The 13804-nt window shown below is 31.8% G+C and overlaps 1 protein-coding gene across 1 annotated transcript; it reads right to left on the bottom strand.

Annotated features, from left to right (window-relative positions):
• Nucleotides 1-4413: 4413 nt before the first annotated feature.
• Nucleotides 4414-7631, bottom strand: LOC139492453 (E3 ubiquitin-protein ligase TRIM33-like). Its single transcript, XM_071280638.1, has 2 exons — nt 5902-7631; nt 4414-4850 (listed from the first exon to the last, which is right to left on the bottom strand). The coding sequence occupies exons 1-2, from the start codon at nt 7580-7582 to the stop codon at nt 4792-4794; spliced, it is 1740 nt and encodes a 579-aa protein (XP_071136739.1). The 5' UTR covers nt 7583-7631; the 3' UTR covers nt 4414-4791.
• Between the last annotated feature and the right edge of the window lie 6173 nt (nt 7632-13804).

The raw sequence follows: 13804 nt of genomic DNA, 5'->3' as shown, positions 1-13804 counted from the left end.
TGATGTACATAAATGCACACAAACCTAAACACAGGTGTTGAACTATGAATGGTAAGTAAGCAAATAATGTTATTGCTCTTCACAGTTAAAGCAATTAACATATTATCAATTAATCTCAAATCAATTACATTTAACGATATAAATATATTTATAAACATAAACTTTTATCGAACTCTTTACAAGCAGAACCGAATAAAATGAAAGTTCCAACTATATACCAGCTTCAACAACTTTACTAAACACCTTTCTAATATAGGTTTATATCGTCTCCAACACCATTGTTCCACTACAAACAACTGATATTTTTCTATAGTTACCACGAATCGTTGCTTATCAATCTTATACATCAACGACTGAAAAAAAAAAAAATATACGATAGGTTGAAAAAAAAAGATTATAAAGCAAATATCAAATTAGTCACTGGAGGTTAGGGCATGTTTTACATGAGTGCGTAAGCTATGTATAGTTTTGTGTTTGATAGAACAACTTGTTATGGAATGCAATATATTTTTATTATAAGTGATGCTGATATAACAAAATTTAAAAGGCCAAATTAAATACAAAAATACCTGTACATAGTCAGGAGTATGTCAGATGTTATCCATTTGCTTGATGTTTTTGAACTTTTGATTCTGACAATTGAATATGGATTTTCTCTTTTAAATTTTCTTCAGAGTTCGGTATTTTTGTTATTTTACTTTTCAAGTTTAAAGTTTTAAGAAATTTGATCCCTAGGAGATCCAGTGAGGTTTTACTATATGTGTTTTGATTATATATATCCATCATGTTATCACTTGTTTTGCTTACACATGCAGTTGCATTCGTTGAAAGAAGTTGCTTTCATTTTTCGCCTTAACCCGTTTTTCAAACAACTTATGACGTCCATTACATATACCACGGTCCGTAATTGTTTTTTCTGTGACGTTAAAGTTATAAGCGTATAAGAAAATGTATGTCAGTCATAGATATTCCTGTTGTTAAACTTAGAACTTTGCCTTTGCACATACCTAGTTTTGGGTACGTTAAAGAGATCATCTGAAAAATACATTATTAAATTTTACTGCATAAATCAAAAGTGAGTTTATCAATAATATAATAAAAATAAATGCTGCAGCTGTAAAATTGTTTTCCTATTACATGTATTAGTTTTAAGATATAATATAATCACATTACAGAATCTATTTAATGATACGTAAAACAAAACAGAGATGATAGTTATCAAAAGTACCAGGATTATAATTTTATACGCCAGACGCGCGTTTCGTCTACATAAGACTCATCAGTGACGCTCAGATCAAAATAGTTGAAAAGCCAAACAAATACAAAGTTGAAGAGCATTGAGGACCCAAAATTCCCAAAAGTTGTGCCAAATACGGCTAAGGTAATCTACTCCTGGGGTAAGAAAATCCTTAGTTTTTCGAAAAATTCAAAAGTTTTGTAAACAGAAAATTTATAAAAATGACCATATAATTGATATTCATGTCAACACCGAAGTGCTGACTACTGGATGAAAGATACAAAAGGAACATTCTAGCTAGTAAGTCGAAAATAAACTAATAACGCCATGGTCAAAAGGGAATACAGACCAATATACCAACACCAGCAAACAAGACATAGCAACCTGATACTTACTCACACAAAAGCGATGGGTGATATCAGGTGCTTCAGAATAGTAAACAGATCATGTTGTACATATGACACCTATCGTATTGTATGTAATACCTGTGATAAGTCTCATTACAAAGGTCTTATTTGGGTCAAAGGAGGGTTGGATTGTAGTACAGAAGTTTGGAGAATATCTATCGTCATCTGTGAAACAGATAATCCAACTTGTGATTGCGACCATTAACACTCTTACACACCAGGAGCAAATTTATTAATGGGCATTACCTAATACGATATAGTAACACTATTATAGAAATCAAGGAATAGAAAATTGTATAAAGAAAATCGGTTTCATACACATGTTATTATTAATACAAATATCCATATTTCTGATGATTTAATGCTGTGCTGTTTACAAGAAGAATATCGCTTCGATGAGTTTTATGCGGTCGAAACACATGTTGCTTTCCAAATAATTTTACATTTTGATAGTTTTGACAACGCATGTAACTGATGCTAGGCACGTTCTCCTTTCTTCTATTATTTTTGATACGTTCATTCTCTTAATAATGTACAGTTTATCAAATACACAATTTTGTTTTGACCAAGACATAAAACCATCAATTTTATTTTGAACAAGATTCTGAAAATATTTTTTTTCAATACTCATAAATTTAAAGATTTGATTTGAACTCATAACAATATTTGATTCATGCGCCTCTATTGGGCCTTCTATAGGCAGTACAAATGTCTGGTATTCCATGTCCAAATCATCTATACTAATTGGTATCTATAACGTTTGTATAACCACTGGAAAGCTACCACTCATATGGGACGTATGATCCCAAATGGTTCCAGCAGTCACCTTTGTGTTGACATTCAATACAGAGATTCGTAACATTTTGGGTAAAACCTGGTTATTTAATTTCGTTATGCTTTACAACTGATTTGATTCGAGCTTAAATGTAAACGAAAATCGAAAATTATAAGTTCGATATCTTTCATGAAGGGTGACATTCACTACCAATACCAGTGAACCACGCAGTGGCATATAATATCCTGACTATTAAGTTGCTGTGCAATTTAAAAAAACTCTTATGTGGACCCTTACCATCGTCAGTCTCATCAAACGGATTTGTTCTGGTAGGCAGTTTAAATTTACGATGAGCGAAAATATTGTCCTCAGTGTCGTCATCACTACCGGAAATTGCATCACTAGAATCTTTAACTGTATCAGCCATCAATCTGTTAACAAATGTGTCATTTTAAATCTATATGTTTTTTAATTTGCCTTTTATACTAAAACATAACAGTGATATTTCGAAATTATTTACTCAATGTGACAATGATGTCATTAAAGTAGCACCTCATTCAGAGTCAACGTTGTCTTTGTAATGAACATTATGTACAATATTTGTTCATGTTGTCGTTCAGCTTTCTGATAAAAGTGGTATCCGCAGTTCTGCTAACGTTTCAACATTAAAGCGATCGTTAAAACTCCCAAAGGACAAACAAAAATAGAAACAAATAATGTAAAAAATTATAACTTGTGAAACCCGACACGAACCTCATAGAAAGAGGTGTTATCTCATTTGCTTCAGATCCTACTCATCCGACGTGTTGCTAAAGCAAGCAAAAATTCATTAATTAGTTTTGGGAATGGTGATAAAAGAACGAAAAAATGGTTGCAACAAAACGATCATGTCGATAGCCATATATCTAACCACGATGGTGTTCATTTAACTTTGAAGACTTAAGGAACTGAAGGTATGTTTCTAGAAATTTGAGACAAATACATTTCCTATAGGTATCTAGACAAGTGATGAAGACCGGAAAACTTATCGAATATCAATTTTGATCTTACTTGGAACTTTTTAATTTAAAAAGACAAAGTTCTTTTTAACGTCACTCTATTTGGAAAATACAACATTGCAAGTATTAACTGGGAAGATGTACATGTCAGTTCTTATCTAAACCTCAATACATTATTGGTTTATATGTTTGACCTAAATTCAAGGCTGTGAACCTATGGTTTTACAAGGAATTCGTAATGCAAACGGCTTCATTCAAAATACACTTTACTGATCACAAACCAATAAATCATTGCATATGTGTCCATTTGCACATAAATAATGTCATTTAGAAAACGAACATAAATGAAACTCGATAAATAAATTGAACAGTTTATACTAGCTTTCAAATACGCTCAATATTGTGGCCTTTGCCGACATACTAAGAAGATGATAAACCAAATTGATAAATCTTTTACGTTATTTTGTACACATTTTGTCATAATCAATTTAAATTTCTGACATTTCCCATTCCTGTAGCTTCTTATTAACATTATGATGATTATCAACATTTTTAACCCAATTGCACAAATCCACATACCTGCTACGTCAACAACTTACCCTGGTCCTTTAGGTGGATATACGGGAGCCTTTGGATAAAACCTCATCTCCTTCTCTTCCGTGATACAATCATCAATGTCAAAATATTCAAACAGATCAATATCAGGATCAAACATAGGTACTCTTTTCTGCTGAAATGAAATAAGGAATCCGAAAAATTCGCTGTTTTAAACAATCTAAAGAAAACAAAAACCAGCAAGCATTGTAACAATATTTAAAACGCATTGATAACATGTCTTCAAAACTACATATCACTTATATGATTTTCCTATTTCCCAGATAAGACCGTCTTAAATGATTATTTAAAAAAAAACTGCAAGCGATTGTATAGTATAACATCTAGTTAATAACTGAAGGCTTATACAAATCAATTTGAAAATATTTTTTTTGGAGTTGAAAACATTTTTGTAGATCTGTAACCAGTGTTACATTATTTCTTTTTTGCTATCTATTTGACCAAATTTGCTACATCTTTTTTATGTAATGATGTTTTGATTGTTGTGTGATAACATAGCATTTCAAAGAGAAAATCATTATGTTTATTTGCCATTCATTGTATTAAAGTATTAAATGTGTGAAAGTTGGGAAATTAACATGTGAAAATAAAATGATTAACAGAGGTGTATGGTTAAGATACTGTATATTCTGCACTGTTTTACAACGATAAGCAAATCCCAATGTGGATCTGAGAGAATAATAGTCAATCAAATTTCAACAATATCGAATCCGCTGAAGAAAAATAATCAATCATAACGAAATATTTCATCTAAACGATTTAAAATATATATCTTACTAAAGCTTTCTTGAATGTGATTTTGTCAGTCTCCTTTCGTACTGAAATAAAATATTGTTATTTGTAATTCTCTTCATATTGATACAGGTAAGGTATTTTTTTTCTTTTTCCCCTTCTCCCAAACAAGTTTGGTTTGCATCGTATTTTGCTTCATTAATCAGAATCCTGAATATCATTTTTAAACTAGATACCAATGCATACATGTTGTTTAGTTTTAATCTGGCATTCCATATTTCTTTTTATAAAAGTTAATGCATTTGATATACATTCGAGGGGCAACACATTCAATATGCACAGTATGGTTTCATACAGTATTATGATGGTAACAGTTTCTTTTTATCATGTATAATTAACCAAAAAATAAATCGCGTAAATACATTCTAGCAGCACAACATGCATTTTTTGTCTCTCCATGTGAGACATATTTTTACTGATGACAATAACCCAAATGTCTGTGTTTTTCTTATTTGAAAACTATGAAACAGCCATGAAGGCGTTCTTACATTTTGTATATATAATAACGTAGAAATTCGCTTCTCATGTGCATTTTCAAAGGTTTACTAACTCATCAACGTTTTTGTTTTAATCGTATTCGAGAATATTTCTGGTATTGGTCACTTGTTTAAAGTTGTTATCATAGGTACCAGGATTATAATTTAGTACGCCAGACGCGCGTTCCGTCTACAGAAGTTTCATCATTGACGCTCATATCAAATGACATAAAGAAATATTTTTTTTATGCTTTTTTTTATTATAATCAATGGTTGAGGAGTGTATAGATATTTGGTCCACTCAACTTTTTCAATCCGTAAGTTAACACATAGTGTACTTTTTTTGTTGTTGTTGTATTTTGCATATTTAATAAATATGATGGGAACATAAAATACGAAGGTTGGTAAAGAAATATATCATGCTCTGTGTCCGTTATATAACATCCGTATTATTTGAGAAGTGGTCACATTAATTTTTTTGATACGTCGAATAAATATAGGCAAAACACTAGGTCGTTTAGAGCTTTCATAGGATAAAATTGAGCACTTTCAATTATCCCACGAATAGCAATCTCATAGATATTTTTGAAATGTTTCTTACTTTGTATTTCTTTTTCCCTTTTAGTGACTGATTGTTCTGCACTAGCAGTCAGAGGATCTCCTTCATGGATCTGTGTCGTTCTATCTTCTTTTTTGCATCCTTCTAGTGTGTCTTTTTTGTTGTTGTCGGTCATTGTTTCGTTTACTGTTTTGTCCGTTTTATTATCAATTGCCTTATTTTCTTTTTTATTGGCACGACCAGCTGCGGGGTTTTCTGTAGTATGCTCATTCGGTGAACCTTCTTTTTTTCGCGCACTTTTCACAACTTTTGTATCTAATTTAATGCAATGGAAATCATTTCCATTTACTTTGATACATAATTTTGCAAGAAGGACCGATTCATCTCTTATTTTAAAAAATGTTTTGAAATTTCCATGCTCTTCTCCATTTAAGAGTTTGTCTTCACATTCTACGATAGCATTATTTTTCTCATCTAAAAAAGAGCACGTCACAATAGGTTTTTCCGGTATCTGTGTGTTTGTAAAGTCATAAAAACTAACTTCAATGTCCAAGTTTTCACCAAGTTTTACTGTTTGTGGAACTTTAACTTTCGTGTTGGGGCTATAAGCTGACGTCGAAACAATTTCTCCGAGATTATCTACAAACGATTGGAAATATTCTTTAAAATTTCTTTTTTTGAAAAGTATCAAATTGCTGTCATGTGGTAATTTATTAAAATCTGTGTTCAGAAGATAATCAAATCTTTCCGTTATCGTTCGTGAAAGAGGGAGGAATGCAGCTTGGTTTTTACTTGCTAAAGACTTATTTAAAAATTCACATGCAGCTCTGATATGTTCCCTCAAGTAGTTAATTTCTGCTTCTTGTTTTTGAAGCACAATGTCTTTTTCCTTTTTTATTACCTTTACCTCTTCCAAAAGACGATGTTTACGACTTTCAAGCGTTTCTAAAGCACTCTTAGATATTGCGTTGATTTCATTTTCTACCAATTTTGAATTCTCATTTAGATTTTCTCGAGTTTGAGCCACTTGTCCCGAAATTTGAATTAACTCTTCGCTCATATCATTAATTTTAATTTCTTTCTCAAGCAAACTGTCCTTTTTTCCATTGTAAACTTCATCTAGGTTACGTCGAAAATGTTTAGTATCATCCATGTGACTTGTAAGGCAACACAATTGACATATAGGAACCTGACATTCTTTACCATCACAATAAAGTTTAAAAATTTCGTCATGATTAGAGCAAAATTCAGCATTTCGGAAATCGGAAATGCTATTAATATCAAATTTGACTTCCTTCAGAGCGAAAACCTTATGTTTTCGGAAGGTTTTCATGGTTTTATGTGCCTTCAAACATTTATCTCCTAAGAATTTGAAACAGTCCTTGCAACGAGCCACAGCATTTTCATTTTCATCGCATTCATCGCATGCCACAAAGGTGTTTTTGTCTGTCGCCTGAACAAAATCTAATAAATCTCTTCTCGTATTATCTTTTGGAAAAAGATCTATCGTTGTATTGTCAGTGTTGAAATCTGAATTGCACAGAGGGCATGTATACTTTTTCTGGTCTAACAAACGACACAAACAAGAAAAACAGAAAGAATGTAGACACGGCAAAACTCTTGGGTGTTGTTCTTTGTCATCATATTGTTCGCTGCAAATGGGACATTCTAGGAAATGTCTTTTTAATTGATCAATTCTCAGTTCTGGTGGTTTTGATGTCATGACTGATGCTTTATATTCAACTAAAAAAATTAAATCAGCGAATCTGAGTCTATCTGAAAAAAAAGCAAAGAGCAAAAATACCGAACTTCAAAAAAAATTTATAACAGAAAGTCTGATATCAAATAGACTAAAGTCCTTTTCAACTAAAAACTAAGTGGTTATAATAATAATAAAAAAAAACTTTCTGCGAAACATAAAACAATGTAAAATGATATTTGCTTCTTGAAGAAGATACTTTTTAATGATATTTTCAAAGACCAAACGTCATACAAATTTATTACCTTCGTAGCAAACACAAAAATGTTTTGAAAATGATAATAAAATATAATGTGAAATGTCTGGAGAATATCGCCATTTATTATTCATTTTGAAAGTATAAAAGTGTGCGGTGTAAAAATTTCGCAAATCATTTTCGATTATATTTCCTAAAATATTGGTATAATATAATTTAAATATTCTCGGAAACCTTCCAGTATCGCGAAAATCAATGAGGTATAAACCATTTTGATAATCTTCCAACGTCTGAAAAATATTAAGAACTTCAAATAATGTCATAAACATTTCAAAATGTATATTGACCGACTTCAGAAACGCAATACTAGATTATTTTTTTGTTATTTTTGAATGAATGTGTCACCGTCAAAAGCGATGACTGCCTGTTACAAACGCCAAAATGATTGTCAGAATGGTCAACAAATTCCTTCCGACATGTTTTGGATTCTGTTTTACACCTTCTGATTTTGCGTTTGTTCAACTCATTAATTGGTTTTGGCAATTATGCAGTTGGAACTTGAGGGTTAAAATGTTTTCCTTCAGTCGATTCTTTGGCAATTCAATTGATGGGAAACATTTGTGGAATGCATATGTACGCAATGGCATTCGGCAATTTGATTAGCAGTTGACGTTGCGGTCGTAAACTTGTCTGGAAAATGACGTTACGTAATCAAATTCTGTTGACGTTTTATTGTCACTACACGTGGATCTGTTCATTGATGGCCAGCAACAAATATTTTCTACTTGTATCGTTGTCGGAAGGACAGTAAGACGAGTTTTTGAAGTAATACAGTATGGTTGCAGCATGTTTATGTTTTCCTGTTTACAGTATTCTTAAGGGCTGATTCAGTTTTTTTATTTCTCAGTCTTGGCAATATGGAGATGCAACATTTTAAAACTGATTTAAGTGTGGCATAGGATTAAAAGAACTGTTTCACAAAGCAAAAAAACTGAAACAATCTTTCATGGGTCCCACATTTCGCTTTAAGAAATTCGTGCGACTTAAAAAATTCCGTATGTTCAATAATCACTGGTAAGTCAGATTTTGATTTTTGTAAAGAGAAAGAAGTATGGTAGGCATGAAAAGTAGTTGTAAGAGAATCAAACAACATTTGGTAAAACAAATCAACAAAATGAGTGTTGCGTTTTTAAAGTCGTTCAGTATATAAGAAGATGTTTTGTTAAATATCTTTATCATAAATTTCAATACTTTGAATTGAGTTTCCATTTTTTTCTTTCTACAAATTCTGAATACAACATTAAAGTGGGACGAAAGATACCAGCGGGACAGTAAAACACAGAAATCGAAAATAAACTGACAACGCCTTGGCTAAAAATGGAAAAGACAAACAGACAAACAAAAGTACACATGCCACACCATATAAAGCTAAAGAATAATAGATGCACAGGGATCAATTCCGTAGAAAAAAATCAAAGAAAATAATAGCTGTTCTATTAAGCATATGACAATGCACAATACTAGTTATCCAAAAAACAAAAGGTATATGCAATTAAATAACAGTTTACCATCAGGGATATCGACCTAATAGCAAACTTCAATCAGCAGTCGAAAAGTAATTATCTCATACTATTTTGTTTTGTAGATCTTGTCTGCTAATCATTGTGGCTATTTCAATTTTCTCTCTATTAGATTTTTTAATTCACTATAATTGAGAATGAAACGGGTATTTGTCAAAGAGACAAAAATCTGACCAAAGAGCAGAAAACATCCCAAAGACACAAATTGGTCATCAACACAGCAAGAAAATATCGCATCCGGAGGCTGGCTTCAGCTGGCCTAAAACAAAAATGAATACAAGTTAAGCGAAAACGGACGTCACACTTAACTTAACTCCAAAACAAATAAATGAACAAAAATGTCAATAAAATACAAAACTAGCAAAAAATGCTAGTGTTTATTACGTGGGGCAGTCGCAAAAATGCGACGGGGACTAAACATGTTTTGTAAGATCTCAACCCTCACCTATACTGCCCAACAATGTAGATCAAAATAAAAGAGAGGCGAAAGATACCAGAGGCACACTCAAATGCATAGATTGCAACAAAACTCACAGTGAAACTCAAAATAAAACAGCTCAGAGTCCTACGTTAGAATAGGTAATTGAAAAAAGTAAGCCAAATGACCATAATCAACTTATATTAATAAAAAAAGTTCTTGTAGTTACTGACATGCCAGCTCCAGACCTCAATAAAACTAATTTTTAAAAGGAATAAAGTCTTCATCATATGAAAATTGAGTACATTCCATCCATTAGGTGTTTGGTATCATACCAGCATGATATAATTATACGAGACGAGTACACATAACCTGTCTATCTTTGGGAAAAATGATGAAACTCGTCAATTTAGGGCGAAACTATTGCAACAAGTCGTCTGACAGTTAAAAAGGAAATCGATTCTCTTCTATCTTATAGTGGTTTTCTAGATAATCTTACTTCAATGTTGTTTGTTTACCAATGTCACCCACGTTACATGGTAGGCAAGGTCATTGAACACATTTAAAAAAAACCCACCCCGTTTATGATTGTTGAGATAATCTTCATAAAAATTCACGGACGCAGAACGACGATGAAATACGACAGACACCATGTACGTGAGCATGACCTCTTTATTCTTTCATTATTCCGTATGTTTTTAGTTTGAAATTGACTACACAACTATTGAATAGGATTACAAAATGAAAACAAATACCTACACTAATGTATAATCTTGATATTGGATTCAAAAACACCAAACTAGGGCATGTTTATATTATCTTAATATAACGTGTCTGCTATCTGCCTTAACAACTGATTATATAACAAATCGTTGCACACATAAGGCTAATCTTATTTTTGTGACGCTCTTTATGATTTGCCGAGCTATCTTAATATCTTCAAACGAATAATACACATACTAATCTTTCTATAAATATTTTTCAATTCGTCAAAATCTTAAGTTTACAGAAAAAATTGACAAAAACATAAACATACAAATTTTCCTATGCATTACAATTCTTGTTGTTCAATAAGTTTAATTGCACCCAAGTGTATTCGTTACAAGTCAATTGCAAGTATAACAAAGCGCGAGCAGTTTTCTTAGTGTAACATTCTAATCAGACGTTGTCATCCCTTTAAACAGTTTTCCGATGACATCATTATAGACAACCATGTATATGTTCAAATTTTCGTCACCACAATCGTCGTATTGACATCACAGAATTCGACTTGTCAGTGGCCTACCACTTGACATATACAACTTGACATATACTTAGTGTAGTACCAAACCCCACGGCTAAAATTCATTTGGCTCGCTTTATATTTATCAAAGATTTATTAAGCATAAGCTTCGATCATTTGACAAAAATAAAAATTAAAAAAAAATACAAAAACTTGCACCCTACATTTTTTTGGAAAAAAAATTATTGAATATAATTTCAGTTTGACAAACACTAATTTTATCTCTCTATGGTGTTATGTAACATGTGTAAGGTGGAACAGGAACCACCGATTATGTTTCTAGAATTTCAAGTTCACTCATAGTTTATTGTTGGGTCTTGTTATTCAATCGTTAATTTTCTGTGTAGCGTTTTGAAGAATATATTAGTTGTCATTCGTATTTTTTTTTTAATTTTCTTACGATAAACAATGAATTTTTTATTTAATTTATACAAATCATTCAAAATATATAAATATACTGTAGCTGGTTTTATTTATTATATTCGATAGTTCTTTCAAAAAAGAGTTAAAGACTCAATGAATGTTTATAACAAGTCGTTGTAATGCTATTCGTTCTTAATTGCTTTTTCTTTTTTTGGATTTGCAATGGACTGCCAATAAAATGTATGAAAAGAAACGTAAAAAGAAAATTCACAAACCTTCTACCATGTAGAGCCTTGATCATGTGCTGAATTCTGAATTCTGTTATATAAATATAAAATATGTACTATCTTTACTTGATACACGCTTTAATATGATAACAAATACACATATATTGTGCAGAAAGAATATGTCTATTTTCCGGTCAAATGTTAAGTTTTTGAGTACCAACTAAAACATACCAATCGTATTAGAAAAAATAATAATTCACAATTATATTATAAAGTTGAATATTTTCTATTTTTTTTATCATTTACATTTGTCGGACTAATATAACGATTCAAAAAGTGATCAGAAACAATTTAGGGTATACATTTTAGGTTCAGCTTTTATGGACATTTTAGATAAAAATGTAGAGTTCTATGTTGACTTGTCACCTAACAAATCAGGAACAGATTTTCAATTACTTATCCCAGATAATATTGCATTGATATCAATGTAACTTAGTACTTTTTTTGATAGTGATTTCGTCTTAGTTAGGGGGAGAGGGGAGAAAATTTTCACTTGATTATTGATTCTGTGAAACAAAACCCAGATAAAACGAATACAAAGCCTATCAACTTTGCATTTCCACAGCAGTTGAAACCTAATCATCCACTGAATATGTTTTTGTGGTAACCTGAATTGTTTTGCTAGAAGAATTCAATGATTACAGATGATCTGGTCAAGTAAAAGTAAAATTGTCATGTTACCATTTTTTTGTGAAAATAATAAATAAATTCAGCTTATAAATAACTTTTGTCTTTCTGAAACATTATGAAAAGAAAAATTTCAAATTGACATACATTTAGATATATAAATGGTATGATACTAAACTACTAACAGAAGAGATTGTGCTTAATGTCATATAATGAATGCATATTAATTCAATCAGTTTTATTGAGATCTGAATCTGGCATGTCAGTAACTGCTGGGAGTCCTTTGTAGTGTATGTATCATATGATTTTCCTAAATTTCTTTTCATAATGTTAACGAGTTTTTGCGTGGATAGCAGGTTCTAATTACCCTACTGGAGCACCTGCTATCGCCCCGTTTTTGGTGTTTCTTAGTCTTCGGTTTCCATGTTTTTAATACTCTGAAACTTATAATGCATTTAAATTTTATATAATGAAGGTGAAAACATGCTTTCAAACTTTTCTATATGACAGGTTTGTTCTTTCTCAGAGTGAAATGTGTGTTTTGAATACGGCCATAATACGGCTAAAAGGTTATGAGGAACTCTCGACTTAAACGATATTGTCTTATAATTCTATCAAGTTTTTAGGTGATGATTACAAACTTAAGTAGATTTCGATGTGTCTAAATTGTCGATTTGTTCATGCAGAAACTTACAAAACCTTTGAATAGACTTATTAAGAAGGGATATAATTACGATACTGTTGTCAAGTCATTAAAGATTGCATATTTTGGCGTTAATATTGAGTCACTGATAAGGTCTTTGCATCGGAACTAAACACATTTATTCTAAAAACAGTTGTTGGCATGACACGGGTTATGTTCTTCTCATATATGTTATGATGGTACAATGTATGTTACTAAACCCCTAATGGGAAGGATTGTGCCTGATGTTCATATGATGAAATCATAATCTTTCAGTCAGTTTAATTGAAGTCTGGAGCTGGCATGTCAGTTAACTGCTAGTAGTCTGTTGTTATTTATGTATTATTGTCATTTTGTTTATTTTCTTTGGTTACATCTTCTGACATCAGACTCGGACTTCTCTTGAACTGAATTTTAATGTGCGTATTGTTATGCGTTTACTTTTCTACATTGGTTAGAGGTATAGGGGGAGGGTTGAGATCTCACAAACATGTTTAACCCCGCCGCATTTTTGCGCCTGTCCCAAGTCAGGAGCCTCTGGCCTTTGTTAGTCTTGTATTATTTTAATTTAAGTTTCTTGTGTACAATTTGGAAATTAGTAGGGCGTTCATTATCACTGGACTAGTATATATTTGTTTAGGGGCCAGCTGAAGGACGCCTCCGGATGCGGGAATTTCTCGCTACATTGAAGACCTGTTGGTGACCCTCTGCTGTTGTTTTTTATTTGGTCGGGTTGTTGTCTCTTTGACAC

This window comes from Mytilus edulis, chromosome 10 (assembly GCF_963676685.1).
Source record: "Mytilus edulis chromosome 10, xbMytEdul2.2, whole genome shotgun sequence".
Lineage (NCBI taxonomy): Eukaryota > Metazoa > Mollusca > Bivalvia > Mytilida > Mytilidae > Mytilus > Mytilus edulis.
This window is presented reverse-complemented; position numbering and strand designations above follow the sequence as displayed.

Bases quoted from the DNA above. Each gene is read 5' to 3' on its own strand.
- LOC139492453 (XM_071280638.1), bottom strand. From the start codon at position 7,582: ATGACATCAAAACCACCAGAACTGAGAATTGATCAATTAAAAAGACAT. The intron at 4,851-5,901 runs GTAAGAAACATT...ATTTTATTTCAG, and splicing joins AAGGGAAAAAGAAATACAAA to TACGAAAGGAGACTGACAAA.